The sequence below is a fragment of the Colias eurytheme genome, chromosome 17 (assembly GCF_061535395.1).
Source record: "Colias eurytheme isolate Ceu_HAF_F1 chromosome 17, ilColEury1 Martin Lab GWU primary, whole genome shotgun sequence".
Lineage (NCBI taxonomy): Eukaryota > Metazoa > Arthropoda > Insecta > Lepidoptera > Pieridae > Colias > Colias eurytheme.
Genome location: NC_142996.1, coordinates 1307962 through 1329184, shown reverse-complemented (window position 1 = coordinate 1329184; position 21223 = coordinate 1307962). Strand labels below are relative to the sequence as shown.

General features: G+C 34.7%; 2 protein-coding genes across 2 annotated transcripts in view; one reads left to right on the top strand and one right to left on the bottom strand.

The window, feature by feature from the left end:
* The window catches only part of LOC149900979 (uncharacterized), a 149083-nt gene that overhangs the window by 43577 nt on the left and 84283 nt on the right, over positions 1-21223 (bottom strand). The window lies entirely within an intron of this gene.
* Positions 1668-2898, top strand: LOC149900982 (uncharacterized). Its single transcript, XM_090111812.1, has one exon. It carries the CDS (start codon positions 1701-1703, stop codon positions 2655-2657), a length of 957 nt encoding a protein of 318 aa, XP_089967938.1. The 5' UTR covers positions 1668-1700; the 3' UTR covers positions 2658-2898.

Here is a 21223-nt window from a genome sequence, read left to right as displayed (position 1 = left end):
TGAGTACTGTCACTTACGGTACCGCAAGTGCCAGTTACTTGAGCACGAGATGTCTTTGGCAGGTTGGAGAGGAATGTGGGGTCGAAATGATCAAAAATATTATTCAGCACGACTTTTATGTCGATGATCTAATCACCGGCTGTGATGATGAAGATCAACTTAAATACATTCAAAATTCAGTTTCAAACGCTCTAAATTCAGCTTGTTTTCCTCTACGAAAGTACAAAACTAATTCAAAAAACTTATTTCAAAATTTACACGAAAGTAATACAGAACATTTAACAATCAGTGAGTCGTCGAGCACTCTCGGACTTTGTTGGGATCCATCGAAGGATGCCTTCAATTTTCCTATCGAAATTCCACTTCATACTGACAAAATCACAAAGAGACATATCCTCTCAAGTTCATTTCGAATCTTCGATCCTTTAGGTCTTTTGAGCCCGTGTATTATTCAGCCAAAGATGTTGCTCCAAAAATTGTGGCTCAAGGGTGTTGAGTGGGATGAACCTGTGTCGCAGGATATCAAAAATGACTGGTTGAACATTGTTGATAATCTAAAATTTCTTTCAAAACTCGATATTCCTCGCAGAGTTCTTTGTGATTCACCAAAAATCATCGAATTGCATTCGTTTAGCGATGCCTCTCAATGCGCTTACGGAGCTTGCATTTATATGAGATCCATATCTAAAGACGATGAGGTCATGGTGCGACTTCTTTGCTCTAAGTCCAAGGTGGCGCCACTAAAGCCCACCACGATTCCACGTTTAGAGCTTTGTGCCGCTGGTCTCTCTGCAAGACTCTGCAAACAAGTATTGGAGTCGATTAGATTCGTTCCTACAAGAGTCGTACATTGGAGTGATTCTTCAGTAGTGTTGGCCTGGATTAACAGCAATCCTAACAAACTAAAAACTTATGTGGCCAACAGGATAGGCGAAATACAGGAGCTCACTAGCCCACAATCTTGGCGATATGTGCCCACTAAATCCAATCCCGCTGATTTGATCTCACGCGGATTAAACGGCAGTCAACTGCCTCTTAACGATTTATGGTGGTGTGGTCCTGATTTCTTGCTCCGAGACGAGTCCCAATGGCCTAAACTTAACAAAAAATACGAAGAAGACTTACCTGAAGTCAAGGTCCATACAGCCGTCGAATCTGAAATAAATTTTGATTTTAAAAAATATTCTAAATTTACAAAACTTCAAAGAACTTTTAGTTACATTTTACGATTTTTACACAACTCTAAAAAACAAAATAAAAATAATAAACTTACCGGTATTCTATCAACTGACGAATTAAATAATTCTTTTAATTTTATTTGCACGCTGTCCCAAAAACAAACTTTTAATTTTGAATTTGATAAGTTGTCAAATGGTAAACCTTTAAGCCCAAAATCAAATATTTTATCGTTGTCCCCATTTTTTGATCATCAGGCGAATCTCATAAGAGTCGGTGGCAGGCTCGGTTCATCTGAATATAAATTTGAAAAGAAGCATCCCATTCTTCTAGATTCAACTCACCATGTGACGAAGCTTCTTTTTGAACGCGAACACGTTCGATCTATGCATGCAGGACCGCAACTTCTGTTGTCGATTATCCGTGAGTCGGTTTGGCCTGTAAATGGCAGAAAACTAGCTAGGCGCGTTGTCAAAAACTGCGCTACCTGCACTCGTCTTCGTGGTCAGACCTATAATCCAAAAATGGCTGACTTACCTTCAAATCGCGTCAACGTTGACTTTCCCTTCAAGTCTGTTGGAGTGGACTATGCGGGCCCTTTCTTCATTCTAAATCGTAAAGGACGCGGTGCTAGAGTAGTTAAGTGCTACTTATGTTTGTTTGTGTGTCTGCGTTTCAAATGCATTCACTTAGAGGTTGTGTCTGATTTGACAAAAGATGCTTATATTATGACACTTCGCAGATTTGTGGCACGCCGTGGAAAGCCAATCGAAGTATTTTCCGACAACGGTAAAAATTTTGTAGCTGCCGCGAAAGAATTAAATAGTTTTCTAAAGGCTAATCAAGAACCTTTGTCTGAGTTTGCTGCTCAGGAGGGAATAAAATTTTCTTTTATCCCCGCTTACGCTCCTCACTTTGGTGGAATATGGGAGGCCGGTGTTAAGTCCGCTAAATATCATATAAAGCGAGTTATGGGCAATACTCATCTCACATTTGAGGAACTTTCGACATTGTTTGCTCAAGTGGAGGCCATTCTCAATAGCCGTCCTCTGTGTCCCATGTCATCTTCCCCCAATGACTTCCTTTCCTTGTCCCCAGGGCACTTCTTAATCGGAAGACCATTGAATGCACTGCCGGCTCCTTCGTTGGATAACGCTAAAGAGAGCTCCCTGGATAGATATGGCAGACTTGAACAAATTCGCCAACATTTCTGGAAGAGATGGCAGAAAGAGTATATCTCAGAAATGCAACTACGAACCAAATGGAAGGTTGACAAATCAAAAATAAACGTCGGAGACCTCGTACTGCTTCAAGAGGATAATTCTCCACCACTTTGTTGGCGCATGGGGCGTATCGTTCGATTATTCCATGGAACAGACGGCGTTTGTCGAGTTGCGGACGTCGAAACTACAAGAGGCTGCGTTCGAAGACCTTTGGTTCGACTGTGTCCTCTGCCCACTTCTGAAGACCTTCAAGCTTGAAAATCTACGCTTTTCACCGGGGGGAGGATTATGTCTACGCCTGTTAATTTATAATAGCAATCGCGCACGCACCGACATGGATTGTCATTTTTATTAATTTATCATTTATTGGCCGGGTAGAATGTATTTTTTTTACTCATAAAGAAACCTTTGTACAAAATGGGGCGTTGGTGTTGAAAATAAAATCTTTATACAAGGAATATTGAGTTTCCCTAAAGAAATTCCAGTTCCCATGCCTAAAGCGGGAACAACAACATAATACTTTGACAATTGACATTGACAATCAAAACAAACAATTTAACTACGTGAAATCAACTATGCTAGATAGTTATTATTTAGTACAGTAATTATCGGCGCGCCGTCATATATATTTATCCCTCAAACAAACAGCCGTCCTCTGAAGACAAAAATGCATTTAAACTGGCGTCCACCTGCTTTTGGCGTCCGAATACTGGACGCCACTTTGATAGCCAGTGGCATTCACGTCCTATTGGTCCTGACAAACCGTAGGACAAATATCGATAGATGCCAAAATATCGCTTAAATGGCTGCAATAATATATTAAAAAGTTCGAGAAAAAATCTTAGCGCAGATGAGGCGCTGCTGTCGCGCGTATATTTACAGTCGTATAACTCGGAGATTTCCTGACTCCGACTCCGCGTATTTGGCGTCCACAACTGCGACGTTGCCAGCTCGTTCGCACCGATAGATCACAATCATAATATTTACCACTGACTGCAATTATAACAATATATTCGCCGTAGGAGGTGTACGCGTTGCGTATCATTAGGAGCCCGAGTTTATTTAAAAACTTTTAAAAAGTCGGTGAAAATACAAAAAAAATTACGTGCAGTTATTGAATTTTTTTTAAAGAATACTTGAAGCGTGATCTACAATCGATATAGAAGCCAAAAATATAGTTTTTAGAATTTTTGTCTGTTTGTCTGTATGTACGTCCGGCATAAACTCAAAAACTACTGCATGGATTTACTTGAAATTTTGCATGAATATTACTAAGAGGTCAGGTCAGGCTATAGGCTACATATTATCAAGCTATCACCTACGGGGCAGAAGAGTTCGTTTGTTTGGTTGAACGCGCTAATCTCCGGAACTACTAGTACGATTTGATTGATTTGATTCTTTCAGTGTTGGATAGATCATTTATTGAGGTAGTCTATAAGCTATATAATATCACGCTAATAGGAGTGGAGCAGTAATGAAAAATGTTACCAAATTGGAGGAAATTTAAGCGATGGTAGCGGAACAGTAATGTTTATCGTGGGTGAAATTCTTTATAAGCCATAAGATTTAAAGCGAAAACATCACGAACGTAACTTTCAGTTAAAATAGCAACATAATAATATGTTTATATTGAACGGACGCACAATAGCTTTATACGGACGGCCAATAGCTATATACGGACGCTCAATAGCTATATATACGGACGTCCAATTGCTATATACGAATGTTCAATTCAAATCTAGTGGGATATTCTCAAAATCTCTCTTCTTCTCTCTAAAAATATTTCTTCCTACTAAATGCCAATAATTCCCATTGATCCCTGGGAAATCTGTGGGGACAAATGGGAATAATCCAATATGGTGCAAGTGATGCAACACGATTGGTAATAGTATTTCCATCATACAGTAGCTTGTAGCCAAACAGTACTGCCTCAAATAGTAAATTATTCCTCAATCGTAGTTCGAGGCATGCCGAGGGGTTTCATCCTTTCATTGTGGATATCCCTAACATTCGAACTCGTCGCTTCGAGACTTCTTTCATAATTAAAACAGCCAAACAATGGAATTATTCACTCCCTACAACTATTTTTCCTGAGCAATACAACCTGGACCTCTTCAAAGCTAGGGTGAATAGGCTCCTCCTAGGCAGACGTGCACCCAAGTACATTGCCGCTTTCCATCAGGTCTGATTGTGGTCAAACGTTTGCCTATCGATTATAAAAAGAAAAAAAATAGTGCCGTATTTTTACAATTAAAGTAGCCAGGTTATTGAACGTCCGTATATAGCTATTAGGCGTCCGGATATAGATATTGGACGTCCGTATATAGATATTGGACGTCCGTATATAATATTTGACGTCCATATATTATAATATTGGTTCAGGCCATGGTAGGATACAATCCCGATTTTATCATACCTATATTTATATTGACCCACAAATGAAGTTATTGCCTACCTAATTGTCTTAAATTTATAAAAAATAGACTAGATAAACATGTACATAATTATATGCTTGTTATTTTAGCAACTACCTGTGCTTTTTCATGTAAAAATTACAAACAGGAGCTTAATTTTCTTTATCGTATTATAAACTCTTTGGGTACCTACTAAACGTTATCAAAATCCATTGTTACTAATACGTGTAGATAGATAATAATTAATAATAAATGATAAAAAAAATAATGTGCATCCGTATATGTATAGATCTTACGAAATTGGTATATAAATGAAAAGACAAGCGTTAATAAAAGAAAGAGATAGTAAACCGAAATCTGGCAACATCGCACTCACAAATGCCGTTCATGCTATGAGGATGCTAGATAGTCGATGCGATAGGTAAATCACGATCAATATATCCAGGACGCCTATAATTTATGACCATGATTCGGGGCTCAAAAATGTTGCGGCACGAACGCAAGAAGAATATCGCGAAAAATTAAATTATCCGAAAATGACGTACCCCACGGAGCTGGCTATTGAAAAACTAAGCAATATTCATTAACACATGTTAAAAAAAGCAAGCGAAACTGGGGGACGTCGTAATGATGCACGACGTGCATGACGCCAAAAAGATTGTATGATGTAAATATATATATATATATATATATATATATATATATATATATATTTACATAATAATAAATAACCACAGTTTATAAATACATATAAGGAATTAAAAGAATACAACTATATTGCATACTATATAATACGTACATATATTATAATAATAATAATCTGTTATATACAACGCAACTAAGGTTTTCCGACGAATTCGTTAATCAAATGTTTTTTATATTTATGCTTAAAAGAATTTTTAGATATTGACTCACGTATCGGCGGCGGTAGATTATTCCAACACTTAGTTGCGTTGTATACAAAGCTGCCTCTAAAGGCGGTTGTATGGTATCTGGGCATAATCATCATGTATGTTGATGCTCTTGTGAAGTGTGAGCCATCACCTACCCACCTAAGTTTATTAAAAAGGTATTTTGGTATCTGTGACGTCACCACCTCAAAAAGCATCACAGCAAAGTGAAGGCGCCTGCGTCTTTCCATATTGAGGGTTTTTGCCTGGATTAGATATGGCGTAACATGTTCCCTTGGCGGTATGTCCCAGCAGAACCGAGCACACGCGTTTTGAACCCGCTGTATGGCATTCTTGGTCCTTGCTAGCAATATTGCACCGTACATAGTATCTCCGAAGTTAAATTTCGAGAGAACTAGTGCCTCACAGAGCCTTATACGTAAGGGTGTGGTGATATAGTTTCTGATGCGATACAGTAGCTTTAACCTATAGAAACAGTTCGATATAGTTGTGTGGAAGTGCTTTTCGAATCTGAGGTTCTCATCGAATACAAATCCAAGATTACGAGCTTCTACGACACGATCTATAGTTTGCCCTTCAATTTTTAATGTTAAATCGTATCCAATCACTTTTTCGACCATCCTCGGTGTCCCTAAAACCATAAATTTGGTCTTTGTAGGATTAAGGACAAGTGAGTTTTTCTCCGACCACTGTGATATGCGCATCAGGTCCGAGTTTAGCTCAGCAATAGCCTCAGGAGTTCGGGACGGATGGAATGAGATGTATAATTGAATATCATCCGCATAAAGATGGTATCGACTATGCATTATCTCGCTGGTGATATCGGAGGTATATAGTATAAAGAGAAGTGGGCCCAAAATGGAGCCCTGTGGGACTCCCCTAGTTACCACCCTTTGCTGAGAATACACGACCGACCCGTCCTCCTTACGAAGTGCTACTGTTTGTGTACGATTGCTGAGATAGCTACTGAACCAACTGACCGCTTCCTTGCTTAACCCGTAAAACGACATCTTAGATAAAAGTAAGGGTATATTGATGGTGTCGAAGGCTCGAGTATAGTCAAGAAAGACAATAGCAGTGCTCATGCCCGAATCTTGCGCGGTCAAAATGTTATCAACAACATCGGTCAATGCAGAGACAGTACCTCGACCTTTCCTAAATCCAGACTGTAGGTCTGAAAGTAATCCATTCTGCTCCAAGTACTGGGTTAGTTGGCCGTGCACTATCCTCTCGATAACCTTTGACAGACAAGGGAGAATGCTGATTGGTCTCAGGTCTTTTGAGGTCGCTGGATTTTCTTTTTTTGCTAGTGCTGGACTAGTGCTCTTTTCCAAAGTTCAGGAAATGTATTTGTTTTAAATGATGAATTTATTATGTGCGTTATGGCTGGGAGCGTTTTGGAAGCTGTAAGGTTTAGCATGTCAAGAGATATGTCATCCACTCCTACCGCTTGTGATTTTAAAGCTTGTAATGCCTTGAGAACAGTGTTTTCGGTTACAGGTTTAAGCGTGAACGAAGCGTCGCCATGTCGGTGAAATTCAAAGTAAGTAAGGCTTGAAAGTGCAGGTTGGCTGTTTCCAGGAACTTTGAGAAAATCATCATTTAGTTTATTAGGATCGTTAAGGTGTGATGGTAGGTCATTGTCTCGTTTAGGCTTAATAACAACTTGTTGCTTGATATGTTTCCATAGTTTTGGAGGATTATTGATGTTATTGTTTACGTAAGTATCAAAGTACGATTGCTTTTCTTTATGCAAGGCGGTGCTAACAAGTTTTTTTAGGTCTTTGTAATATTCTATATATTTTGTATCTTTGCTTCTTCGGGCTGCAACCTGTGCTTCGTCTCGAGATTTCATCATCATTTGGATATTATATGTAACCCAAGGTAATACCTTACGTTTCAGGTACTTTTGTTTCTTAGGGGCGTAATGATCAAAAATAATTTGAATGTATGCAGTAAGAATGTTCACCATCTCGTCAACATCTTTCATTTCCAAAACTGTTTGCCATCTTACTTCTTCCAATGTAGCATCAAGACTTTCCATGTCAATGTCCTTGAGCGATCTGTAAGTTATCCATTTCGGAATATATTTATCTTTAGGTACGTCTAATATACAGGATACAAAGGCATGGCTGCTCAGGGCGCTGATGTGATTAACAGACACGTGGGATGCTGGAATATTGGTGCAAATCAAATCTAATAATGTCTCAGTTCTATCCGTGAAATGAGTTGGCTCGGATATAAGCTGATTAAGATTCATCACGTTCAAAAAACTTTCTAATTTGGCACAATAGGCATGTTGCCTGTTTAAAAGATTTATGTTGAAATCACCCAAGATTACTATATTATCGGACCAAACGAAGGAGCCCAAGGATTCCATAATGGCATCCAAGAAAAGCTGGACGTCAAGCCAAGGCGGCCTATACGCTGTACCTATCACGATTATTTTACCGTGAACTGTGGTCTTTATCCACATCTGTTCGACTTGCATGGATACTGGATGTTGCAACGTTTTAACCACCATACCCTCCCTCACATAGAACCCAACACCGCCCCCGCGGTTGCGAATGGATCTCGAGCGCGGTATGTGCCGCAGCTTATAACCGGGGACTTGTGGCGCGCGACCGTCTTCGTTCTCACGAAGCCAGGTCTCATTGACCGCCAGTATGTCCACCCGAAGACGGTTCAGTGCGACGACAAATTCATCATGTCGGGTTCCAAGAGAGCAAGGATTGATAAAACCAACCTTTAATTTATTTTTAGTGTTGAAGACAAATAGTAAAATTTGTATAAGCGTATATAATAAGATACACATATAACCACATATAAATATAAAATATGTATAAAATTATACAATAAATAGACACACGTACAAATACATACATATTTAAGTGGGAAAAATTCATAGCAATATGAAAAGTGATTTTTATAAGATAATAATATGAAACCACGAGTCGTGTGCAACGAGTATTGACGTTCAGTTGAAATAAAATATATATTTTAGTATTTCCATTAAATATATATTTCGTCATTATGATATTAAAATAAAAAGGAAAAACATCATAAAAACTAAAATTAATAGATTTTAAACGATCTAGTTTCTTAATAAAGATAACATTACACAATAAAGTTTTATAACATTCGCCTTGCATTGTCGCATTGTCGCCACACAATGTCATTTTCGTACTAATGTACAACCAACAACTTTTACTAAAACTAATTAAATTTAAAAGATATACATACAATATTAAAATACAATTATATAATACTTTATTTACTAGTAAACAGTAGATACTATCCCTAATTAACAATTTATATACAGCCAAACATACGTGAATAATTATTTTTATATAATACGACCGTAAAATTTCCGAAATTAATATCTCACAATATGAAATTTTTATGTTCACACGCCTATACAATAGACAATGAATGAGTATAGCAACAGTTATTTCGTTATATCTTTTACAGCTGTTAGAATATAGAAACATAACAATATGAAATAACAATATTTTAATCTTATAACAACAACGATCTAATAATTTATGAAAATCATTTGGGACGTCTAGGCCAGCAAAAGTGCTGTATATATATACATTTGTGGTTAAATTACAAATATAAATCCCGTATAATTTGAAAAAACACATGCAAGTTACATTATACTTATGAAATGAATATTTATTAGAAATGCAAACACTAGATGAGACGTTAACACTAGAAAATGGTTGCTTTACAGTTTTTATAACACAATAAGTAGATTTAAAAATTAGTGCGACTTTTTGCAAACCTAACCACGACGAAAAATTTTACTTATGTCTTCTTCGCAACGGATACGATGGGAGCTAGCTTTCGGATCGCGCCTAACGAATATTCGGCCCTCTTTAGACCACACATATCGCCAGCTCTCAGCGGCAGCCCTCTCGCGGGCGAGGTGAAACAGCCTGCTATGGTACTTGGACAAGTGTTCATTCACATAAAACCGCCGCGCAGCCCCACCGATGCCCGTGCCAGCAGTGTCGGCGCCGCGCCGCACGCGCGCCGCGCGCAGGAACTCGTCGCGTACGCGGCGGCGCGTGAGTCGAACGGCGATGGTGCGGGGGCGCGCGGGGCTCACAGCTCCGTCCGTGTTGGACTCCTGCCTGCTTTGCTGTCTACCCATACGATGCGCGCTCACAATATCACGTTCATCGAGATCGAAACTGAGTTTGTTTGCGAGTGATATAACAATATGGGTGAGATTCTCGCCGTTTTCTTCCGGGACTCCTGATATACAGACGTCGTTTAAAAGCTGTTGTTGCTCCGCATCATTGAGACGCTTTTGTAGCTGATCGACGGTGTCAATAATTTCAGAACTGATTGCTGGAGGGGATTGCAAATTAATGGGATTCTCCTCAAGTTTATTCACACGTTCTTCGATACAATCCAGTCGTTTACCAATTTCTGAAATAACAGAGAAAATTCCAGCCAGCTCTGATCTGAATTTGGAGATTTCCACCCGTAAAAGCTTAATATCTTGCCCCAAGGGGGATGAGGTTCCTGTTTCCTGAATACTATCTGAATCAGGGGCCTGCAAATCTTGCGATGAGATCGCAATATCATCGTTTGGCTTTTTTAATTTTTGTTTACACGCTTTGCATACGTATTTGCCATTCGAAACGGAATTGGGACTTAAATTAATACATTGTTTATGCATTACAACGTTACATTTTGTACACCTCACGCCATCTATATTTCCACAGAATTTACCGCAGGCGCCGCATCGATTTGTCATTGTGCTAGGTGCGTTGCTTTGCCGTTAGATGGCAGTATGATGTAAATAGGCAGTTATTATATTATATTTCAATTCCAATTCAACACGAATATTCCGTAAAAAAATCTCCACTTATTTTTTGATATTGTGAAGAATGATGATAATTTCGTAAATTAACTACGCAAGAAAATACTGCACAATTTTGTAATCACTTTACAACAACTATCGAAGGTACTTCGTAAATACAGCTGATCGATCAGCTGTTAACTTCGTTACTTTGTTGACCTTTACACGAAACACTTCACTTGTATAACAGTATCTAGTTTAAATAGTTTGAAGATATACTAAATTAATTACTTTTTATATGAAATTATACACTTTATGAATTTTAAGAAGAAAAAATATACAGAGACACTTCAGACTTCTGCCCAGTCCAAAGTAATTAGTCTAGAGATATTTTGATACCCGAGAAAGGAGATAGGATAGGTTTTATCCCGGAAATCCCACGGGAACGGGAACTATGCGGGTTTTTCTTTGACTGCGCGGGCGATGCCGCGGGTGGAAAGCTAGTAAGCTGATATAATGCCACAATGCTTTAATTATGATACCATCGAATCGAATAGGTCCTATCCAATAGGTGGGTAATTTTTTATATGGAATACATACAATATATAAAATACAAAATTAAATATTATAAGCTGATGCAGCATAAATGAAGTGGTTCTGTTGTCGATGATAAAACTGTAGTATACCTAGGTGAATCGTTACAAATAAAATGGCATATAAATATTTATTGTCATATTTGATTCGATCCTCCACTGACACTATTCACACGCAGCCCCAATGCAAAATCACCTATTTGTTTTCAATTGTACCGTAATTACTGTCAGCTGCCATGCAACGATAAAATCTTTATAACGAGCATCTGCTAACGATTGTCAATATTCCCTTGTTTATTGTTGACGAGTGTTAGCGTGTTTGTTTATGTGGAGCTATGGAAGATTGTATCAAGGTGACGAATTGTGTATAACCATTTAACCTTAGAGAGTATATGTAGACTTTAGAGCAAATAGTATATATCTATGGAATATCTTGATATTTGTAAGTTTTCATATAATGAAGATGTTTATTGGGCTTGAGCAGTAATTTTTGAAGGAGTTGAAAGAAATTTGCTATGAGAAAAAGGGGAAAGTTTCGGAATCAAGAAATGATAATACATATAATATTATAATAATATGTAGGTACATGATATTTTCCTCGTTTCTTTAAGCTTCAATATGCGAGTTAAACCGCTGTTTAACGCTAGTTTTAACAGATTTTAGTGTTTTTTTATACATAGATAGATTGTAAAGGAATTCGACACAGTAATATTTTAACTGTGAGAGCGCTATTTGCAATCCAAAGCGAATTCTATATGGACCGAAGTAAAAATAAATTTTCATCGCTACATTGCATGAAAAAGTTTTTTCCTAACATGTCTGACTTTATGACTTAGAAATAAATATTTATGTCGAAGTTTGTGAATATGTGATCAAGTTTTATGATGGGAATCGAATTTGTTACTAACTTGACGCGGTTGGCGCAGTGGTAAAGTAACTGTCTACTGAGCCGACGGTCCCGGGTTCGATCCCCGGTCAGGGCAAATATTTGTGTGATGAACTCAATTATTTGTTCTTGGGTCTGGGTGTTATTATCTATATATATGTATTTATTAAATATTATATTATATTTATCGTCGCCTAGTACCCACAACACAAGCCTTAATTGAGCTTACTGTGGGACTAGGTCGATTTGTGTAATAATGTCCTATAATATTTATTTATTTATTTATTTAATAAGCTTTACTCCTATCCTACTAATATGCGAATGTTTGTGAGGATGTATGTAGATATCGTTCACGGGAAAACCATTGAACGAATTTTGATGATACTTTGCGGTGATGTAGCTTATGTATTAGAATAACAAATAAGTTATACACATACTTGCATATACACGCGGTTTTGTCCGCAATTGAAGCCGCACGACACAGCTAGTCTTAATCATATTTTTTACGAAATATTTATTGGAAACCGTTCAATATTCCATATATAAATTGCAATAAAATTAATCGTAAACAATCTGTGAGATTTCCACATAATAATATATATTATCTGTACAAAGGTTGACAGGCGGATACATCGCTGCTTTCTCTTGTCCGGTTATAATAATCCAGATAGCGTTCCTTACGGAGTTGTGGATTTTGACATAAGTCACTTTATATGTAGTTGTGTTAATATTCAACTGTCGGGTGGAGTTGGAATTATAGGAAGTTACGGTTCCTCGAATGTTCTAGTAATAATGGTAAAAGGTGGAAACATTTTAAACAATTTCTCTTATAGGTACAATTTTTATTAGATAGTGACCTTTAGATTTGTTTTCCAACCCCTTGTTTTTACGCAAAGTTGTATAATATGTACTATGAATTACTTTATTTTGGACAATCTTCTTCTTCTTCTTATATATAAAAATGAATCGCAAAATGTGTTGGTAAGCGCATAACTCGAGAACGGCTGAACCGATTTCGATAATTCTTTTTTTATTATATTCCTTGAAGTACGAGGATGGTTCTTATGTAGAGAAAACGTAAACATGAACCACGGGCGAAGCCGGGGCGGACCGCTAGTTTTATATATAAATAGAAAAACATTATTTGAATTAAATTTGATATTAGTAAACTACAAATCTGGCGAGTAGTTTGAACTAGAACAAAACAAACAATCAAAATGTTCTCCTAAATATTAAGTACAGATACGAGTTTCCTTTATATTGAAAAACTAGAACCTCTTGCACTTGAAGGATATTAATTGACGTCACATCCATCGCACATCACATGTTGTGAATAGTGCGTTATTAGCGTTATTAATTATTTAGCCAAGACGTGGTAATTAATAATAATATTTAATGTATATATTTCCACTGTTATTGGTGTTAACTAGTACCTACATACATATTCTAAGACTTAAACTATTTCTAAAGAAACAAAAATTTATTGAATTAACAAATTTAAACATTACTTTATTACCCACATATTATCATCCACCTACATCAAACTACTTACTATAGAAATCTGTCAAAGCAGAGTTAACTAAATAAATAAATATCAATAAATATTATAGGACATTATTACACAAATCGACCTAGTCCCACAGTAAGCTCAATTAAGGCTTGTGTTGTGGGTACTAGGCGACGATAAATATAATATTTAATAAATACATATATAGATAATAACACCCAGACCCAAGAACAAATAATTGAGTTCATCACACAAATATTTGCCCTGACCGGGGATCGAACCCGGGACCGTCGGCTCAGTAGACAGTTACCACTGCGCCAACCGCGTCGTACAGGGGAACAGCAAAGTTCTTTACAGGATTAAGGATTAATATAAATAAATGAAAAGGATTAGGTTTTGCTATTAAGTGAAGTCCCATGTCCCCTTTTATGGGATGTACTTCACATCTGTTTCAATGATCGATTTTGCTTTACGAACTACATTTTCTACATCGAAAACGAATCTAGAATGTTCTTTCTCCTTTTTTTAAATTTAATTTTTACGTGGCAACCAATATAATATTAGGAAATGCTGCATTATAAAGAAGTAATTTTTAAAATGTCGTATTTGAATATTTCTTGATTTCGCACTTTGATTCACAGTATCCTAAAATTACGTATTGCATTTTTGTTTTCAAATATGATATCTCTATTTATAATTAAAATTTCTCATTCTTATTGTGTTACATAAATAACTGCGCATGATTCTGTCAACAAATTAACAAGGCTGAAATAAACATAAAAACGAACAAATTAATTGTATTCTTTTAATCATGACAAAACATAACAATTACTTACCATATACAAAATATCAAGCTCATAATATTACAAAAACAAAATACAACAGAATTTGCTACAAAACAGAAAATCCACGTAAAACTGCAAGTAAATTGAACTTGACTTGTTGACCCGACGCCATTTGCATACAATGGTTTACACGTATGTATATGTAATACCTTGGTTGGATTACATCGTCTTATGTCATGTTTTATCATTTCGCTTGAAGAAATGGACATTTATAATGTTTTTTTAATGTAATTTTAATTTATAGTTACGAAGGTTGGTACATGATGTTACGTTACATAATATGTAGGTTTGTGTTATAAAATTATGTTTGTCAATTGACGTAATATTTCCAGAGGGATAATTTATCATATGTTTTTGATAATTTGTTATATGTTTTTTATTTAAATAACATTTTGCCAAACTATTTCTGAAGAAGTTAAAGCTTTTACCATAGTCGAAGGATACTTTATCAGTGGAGGTCATCACGTGAACTCATCACTCTCACTTATTTTATTAAAGTTCTTTAAATTCTTTTATACAGAGACTGTATGTATGCAGTATGCGCTATAATTAAAAAAAAAATTAAAGCTTAAATAAAACACATTTTCTAACTTTTTACTATCTTTATACACATATATTTAGTGTCTATATCACAGATATTATAACCTATCCCATTTCGACCATGCATACTTGTGTGCAATTATGACATTCACAGCATTTCCCGCGCGTTCGGTCACTGACCCGCGTCAGGTGACATGACTCATGCTACAGCTATTCGTCAAGCTTTAATTAAAACTCGTAATCTATGCTTTATTAGTCTTTAATTTAATTTAAAGCTGACTGATTAATTTGTAACTGCTAAGCCGTGAATCTTAGGATTTTTTTAAAATACTTGCTTAATTAGTTGGTATTTATTAATTTCAGTTTTTGATTCAATACGTTATTGATATTGATAAAATTTTGATATTTCTTGTTTCTTTTTTACGCCAGCTTTGATTAGATAAAATGTGTGCGTGTACTAGTGTGCACACGCAAGAAGTGAAACTTCTTTATGACCTTATTTTTCAAAAAAATAATTTACTATATGCAACTTTACAGAAATACGTCGAATCACGCGTGGTAGGGATAAGAAAAAGATGGCGCGTAACGGAAAAATGTCACGCGTAACGAAAAAATGTTACACTAAATTTTTTTCCAACCCCGATAAAGAAATTTCACTTCGATAACAGATGGCTATGCAATATGCATGCAAATGACCAAAAATTTTAATTATTATTGTATTTCATAACTATTGGCACTATTGCAAGTACATATTCACAAATTGAGATAAAATTCTTTATTCAATTAAACCATTCTACCTTTTATTAATTTATCCAACCCGAGTTCGAAATCGGTCATTAATTTCTTGATTAATAGATTGAAACGAATAATTACTTTAATGTTTTAACTTTTAAGATAAACATTGATAGAAAAAGTTTACAAGGGCCATTGTTTTCAAATTTGTTTCCATCAAAGATCGTTTAGAAGTAGCCCACCCAAGAGAAAATTTACGATTCTAATTAAATCATCTAATTCGGCTCGTTTGAAGCACTTTTTAAGTATTTAAAATAAATATAAAGTTGTTTCATGAAATTTGTAAACGTAAATAAATTCATCGAATTCATATCCTAAAGTAATTAATAATAAATTGAAATAAAAGTGTACATAACTACATAATTTAGCGACAAAAAACAATTTACATTTGAAATTAAAACGAAGTTAATGCCACCTCAAATCCATCAAGCCGTTAGTTCTTTGGCAATCCATATTACCCGAACAACCTAACCCTCCTCCCGGTACAATCGGGTAAGATCAAATAATCTCCCTTAATCCATAACTAAGGAGTAAAAGCAAAGCAATTATTGCCAAAAACCACTTTCAGTGAAATATCGATGGCTGCTTCTGAACGCCATAAAAATGATTAATTGTCCCATTATTAGCAGACACATTAATGTTCAATGTGCTATTATATTTATTTACAGTTAGTATCCGCCCGCGGGTTTACTCGCGTGATACGTATATAGTAGGAAGAGATCTATCTGGTAATGCCTAGTTAATCCAGACTTGAATCTTAGGTACCGAAAAAGTGCTTAAATAAAATACCTAAACTCAAGTACTCGCATTTATAACCTTTATTAGACCGGACTCTCAGTGGAGTTTCGTTTGCAAAAATCGCGGACCTAAATCTGACTTCTGATATATATTGTATAGATCCCAGACATCCTATAGACAGATGTTGCCAACCAGTTTTGTGGTCCCCCTGCCCGCACCCCGGTAATTAAATATGGCATACAAAGAAAAAAATAAAAATTTCCAAAACATGCCGTGTGGGGTATCAAATGAAAGAGCTTATTGAGTAGATCACGAATATATAGCATACTATATACATTTCTTACACTTTCTCTAAGATTTTTTAGAAAATTTACGAAAATGGTCCATTTTTGAGTTAACTTTAAACCACTATAGATTGAAAACTCATGAATATATTTTTTAAATTATTATTTTAAATAATTAACAATAGTCCATTGTTTACGATTCAATATTTCGTACAGTGAAATAGTTGCATGGGGGAGTGGGGGGAGCATTCAAAGATGGCGAGTATATTTTCAAGTTCATATAGTATATAGTTATTTTCATCAAATCCACCACATAGCTCACTTATATTATATTACGAACTATTGAATCATAAACAATGGACTATTGTTAATTATTTAAAATAATAATTTAAAAAATATATTCATGAGTTTTCAATCTATAGTGGTTTAAAGTTAACTCAAAAATGGACCATTTTCGTAAATTTTCTAAAAAATCTTAGAGAAAGTGTAAGAAATGTTATAGTATGCTATATATTCGTGATCTACTCAATAAGCTCTTTCATTTGATACCCCACACGGCATGTTTTGGAAATTTTTATTTTTTTCTTTGTATGCCATATTTAATTACCGGGGTGCGGGCAGGGGGACCACAAAACTGGTTGGCAACATCTGTCTATAGGATGTCTGGGATCTATACAATATATATCAGAAGTCAGATTTAGGTCCGCGATTTTTGCAAACGAACCTCTCCTTGGAGCCTGCTCTATATAATCAAATTTTCTTCGTACTAAGGAGCATTCTAACTTACCTATCGTATTTTTCCTAATTGTGTTTCCATAACCAAACAAACCTTTCTCTAAGGTACCATCTATAATATTTTTTTTTAATTTCCTACTCTAATATAGTATGTAGTTAATACTTAATAGTATAGTAAGTACATTTTCAAATTTGTACTACTATTATGCGGATACATACTAAGTTCATTAGGTTCTTAGAGAAGGGTATTTATAGGACATAGGTAGCTATGCAACGTTTTTGCCGTGACAACTCGAAGGGAGTGACACAGTGGATATAAATGTATGGGGAACCGTCACGCGATGACGTGTAGTGATAGAAAGCTAATATCCTCTTTCATATTTCTATTTATCCTGTAGGAACTATTTTTCAAAAACTTTCCTTTTATTTGTCTATGTATAAATAGTTATAGTTTAGTTTCTACATTAAAAGTATTTGAATGATCCTTTACTCTTAAAATATCTATTGCATGCATGCAAAATTATTGTTCAATTAAAGAAAATGCTAAGAGAAAATGTATCAAAATTGTTTGTTTTTACTATAAATGCATATATCAAAATACATTTTTCATATTTGATTGACTTTATCCTACTTAAAAACAAATTGTCTTTATTTCACTTGATTGTTACAAGTAAATAATAAATTCTACTCACATGTTGACTGCAGACTAATTTCACGTTCAATGCATAAAGTCGTTTGAGAGGAACTGAATCATTAATGATTCACTCGATGCTGATAATGAGATAATTAATTAAAACCCGCGGTTTTGCTTTCGATAATGTTGCGTATACCATTTCATTGTTCGGTTGCAATGCGGTATGTTATTAAAGTGTATGTTTTTAAGTGATTGTTGTGAATTGATTAATGGGCAGGGATTTAAAACATGATATTACAATTTATAAGAACGTGCCTTTTATATGTGGAGGGTTTTTGAACGTAATTTAGTTTTCGTATTTTGGATTAACATACTAACATTTAGAAATTTAATACTTTTAATGGAATTTATAAACGTTATAAAAGTTTGCAGCCGTATTATTTCTATATAGTACCTAGTACCTAGTTAAACAGCTATTTTTGAGACATCCTAATTTGATACATGTTTTTTTTTTATTTGGACTTAAAGAGAACAGAATCAATAATTCTGTTCTGTAGTTTAAAAAAATGTGAATAACTCGATACGTTTAAATCCTTTGCAAATAGACTGATTTACTTTTAATCATTTAAAGTACCAAGTTAGTATATTCGAATGCTTATATGTATTTTTTGATAGACTGATTTACTTTTAAATCATTTAAAGTACCAAGTTAGTGTATTCGAATGCTTATATGTATTTTTTGATAGACTGATTTACATTTAATTAATTTAAAGTACCAAGTTAGTATATTCGAATGCTTATATGTATTTTTTGATAGACTGATTTACTTTTAAATCATTTAAAGTACCAAGTTAGTGTATTCGAATGCTTATATGTATTTTTTGATAGACTGATTTACATTTAATTAATTTAAAGTACCAAGTTAGTATATTCGAATGCTTATATGTATTTTTTGATAGACTGATTTACTTTTAAATCATTTAAAGTACCAAGTTAGTGTATTCGAATGCTTATATGTATTTATTTAATTGCGAAGTCTGTTAACTTATTGATTTGTATGTTAAATATATATTTTATTAATACAAAATGACAGACAGAAGGACAAATTCATTGCACCAATATATAATGTTAATGATAACGACCGTATTGTATGCAATAGATGTGGTTGTAATAAATTGATAACTCATTTACTTGTTCGGTTGTTAAACTCTTGTTTCTATGAAAATTTTGATAAATATTAATTTGAAACTTCTTTTACTAACGACAAAAAGGTATTATTTATAATTTCATAGGTTACTTATAAAATAAATATAGTTTATGAAATTAATTGCATAATTCATCTTAATCTTTCTATTTTCGAGGACTTTTCTAGTGAGTATCAAAATTGTGGATTCTAAAAGACAACAAAATATTTAGATGATATTTAGATTTTCCTATGTTTAGGTATATTTGCATTGGCTTTATACACTAGTATAATCTCCATAGGACTTGGACGCTCTCGTCTGCCAACAGATGGATACAAATCACGATAAATTAATTATAATATGAGAGGAACCGACGTGTCCGTGCGTTTCACACGATACAAGTTTATTGACAAGCCATTGATCTGCCGGTGGACGGTGTTATGCTGTAGAGTGATAGAGAATTTTAATTTTACGTGTTTTTTGCTTTTTTTTCTACAAGCTGTGCTCTGCGGTTTTGCCCGCATTGCTACGCTCCTGTTGGTCTTAGCCTTCCTCGATAAATGGACTATCTAACACCGAAATAATTTTTCAAATCGGACCAGTAGTTCCTGATATTAGCGCCTTCAAACAATCAAACTCTTCAGCTTTATAATACTAGTGTGATAGTATAGACACGGGATTAAATGATAGAGGAACTTAGGTATTCGGTATTTCGTTAATATTCCGAATATAGGTCTTAATAATAAGTCGAATATCATAAGTATTGTTGATTTATTTAAACGATTTATCTGAAAAACTGCTCGTATGCTAACTACTCGTTTTAAAAATATTATTGACTTTAAATCTTTACCAAAGGACTGAATTATCCATATTTTTTTATTCTTTTTTTACTCCAGTAAGTAAAAAAAGTACTAGTTGTATTTATTACTACTATTTTAAATTCATAAATTAAATGAGATAGTTAATACAAATAATAAACACAACACAAATATTAGCCCTTTCAATTTGAGGGTAAAGATTATTCAACAAATTATTTGATAATATCTCCAGACTGGGACAGACATTATCTCTATTTATGCAAGTTTGAAGTTTGATGAAAATACTCTTTAAGGGCTCTTTGATATTTTACAGACTATCAACAATCTAGCGTATCGAGTTCTATGCAAGGGACGCGTTTGATGTTTTTGTGTTATGTCGATTATATTTATAGTGCCAGCATCTTGTTGCCCGTACCAGTGTAAAATAAACTTTGGCGAAATATTAATAGATGAAGATGATGAGAAATGTAGGTAGTTTACTGTGATAGTTTATACCACGCTATCGCTATCTACACTAACAACAACAAAGACATTTTTAAACAACAGGCAATTCAGAAAACTCCAATTTCATTTAAATATATCTAGATTCAAATTTTTTTAGAACAATAGTTGTGCATTGTTCTAAAACATTCAATTAATTATCAGTTTTGCATGTGAATGGCGAAAAAATAAAAATAAATGGCTATCTATTGTATAAAGCCGACCGACAAACTCCACTTGCAGACCAATTGAATTTAATAGACGCCAAATAGGTCTCAAATGGGAAAGAACTAGTCTGTTATTGTACAAACTATTATAGCTTCTATATTCATTTGGTTAGTGTACAATTTGGCGCAGCAGGAATTTGTATGAAGGCTATATTGAAGCAAAATTTTGCAGAAATAGCTGATAAAGTTGTTAAACGATTTAGTTCGTATTGATTGATTTTATTTAATACTATTACGGGATATTATTTCGATATTATTGGTGAGGAAATTTATCTATAATCAGTAGTAGCCGTTTATATAAATTCTCTCAGAATAATAGTATGCGTCGTTCTGCGTTTAACTATTAATAAGAGATATGCTAAAATACATTTTAGGTGTAGGTGATAATGTAATAAATTTTCTTTAAAAAATAATTATTTT

What these genes read in the sequence shown, in the direction of transcription:
- LOC149900982 (XM_090111812.1), top strand. Translation starts at nt 1,701, where the DNA reads ATGGCTGACTTACCTTCAAATCGCGTCAACGTTGACTTTCCCTTCAAG.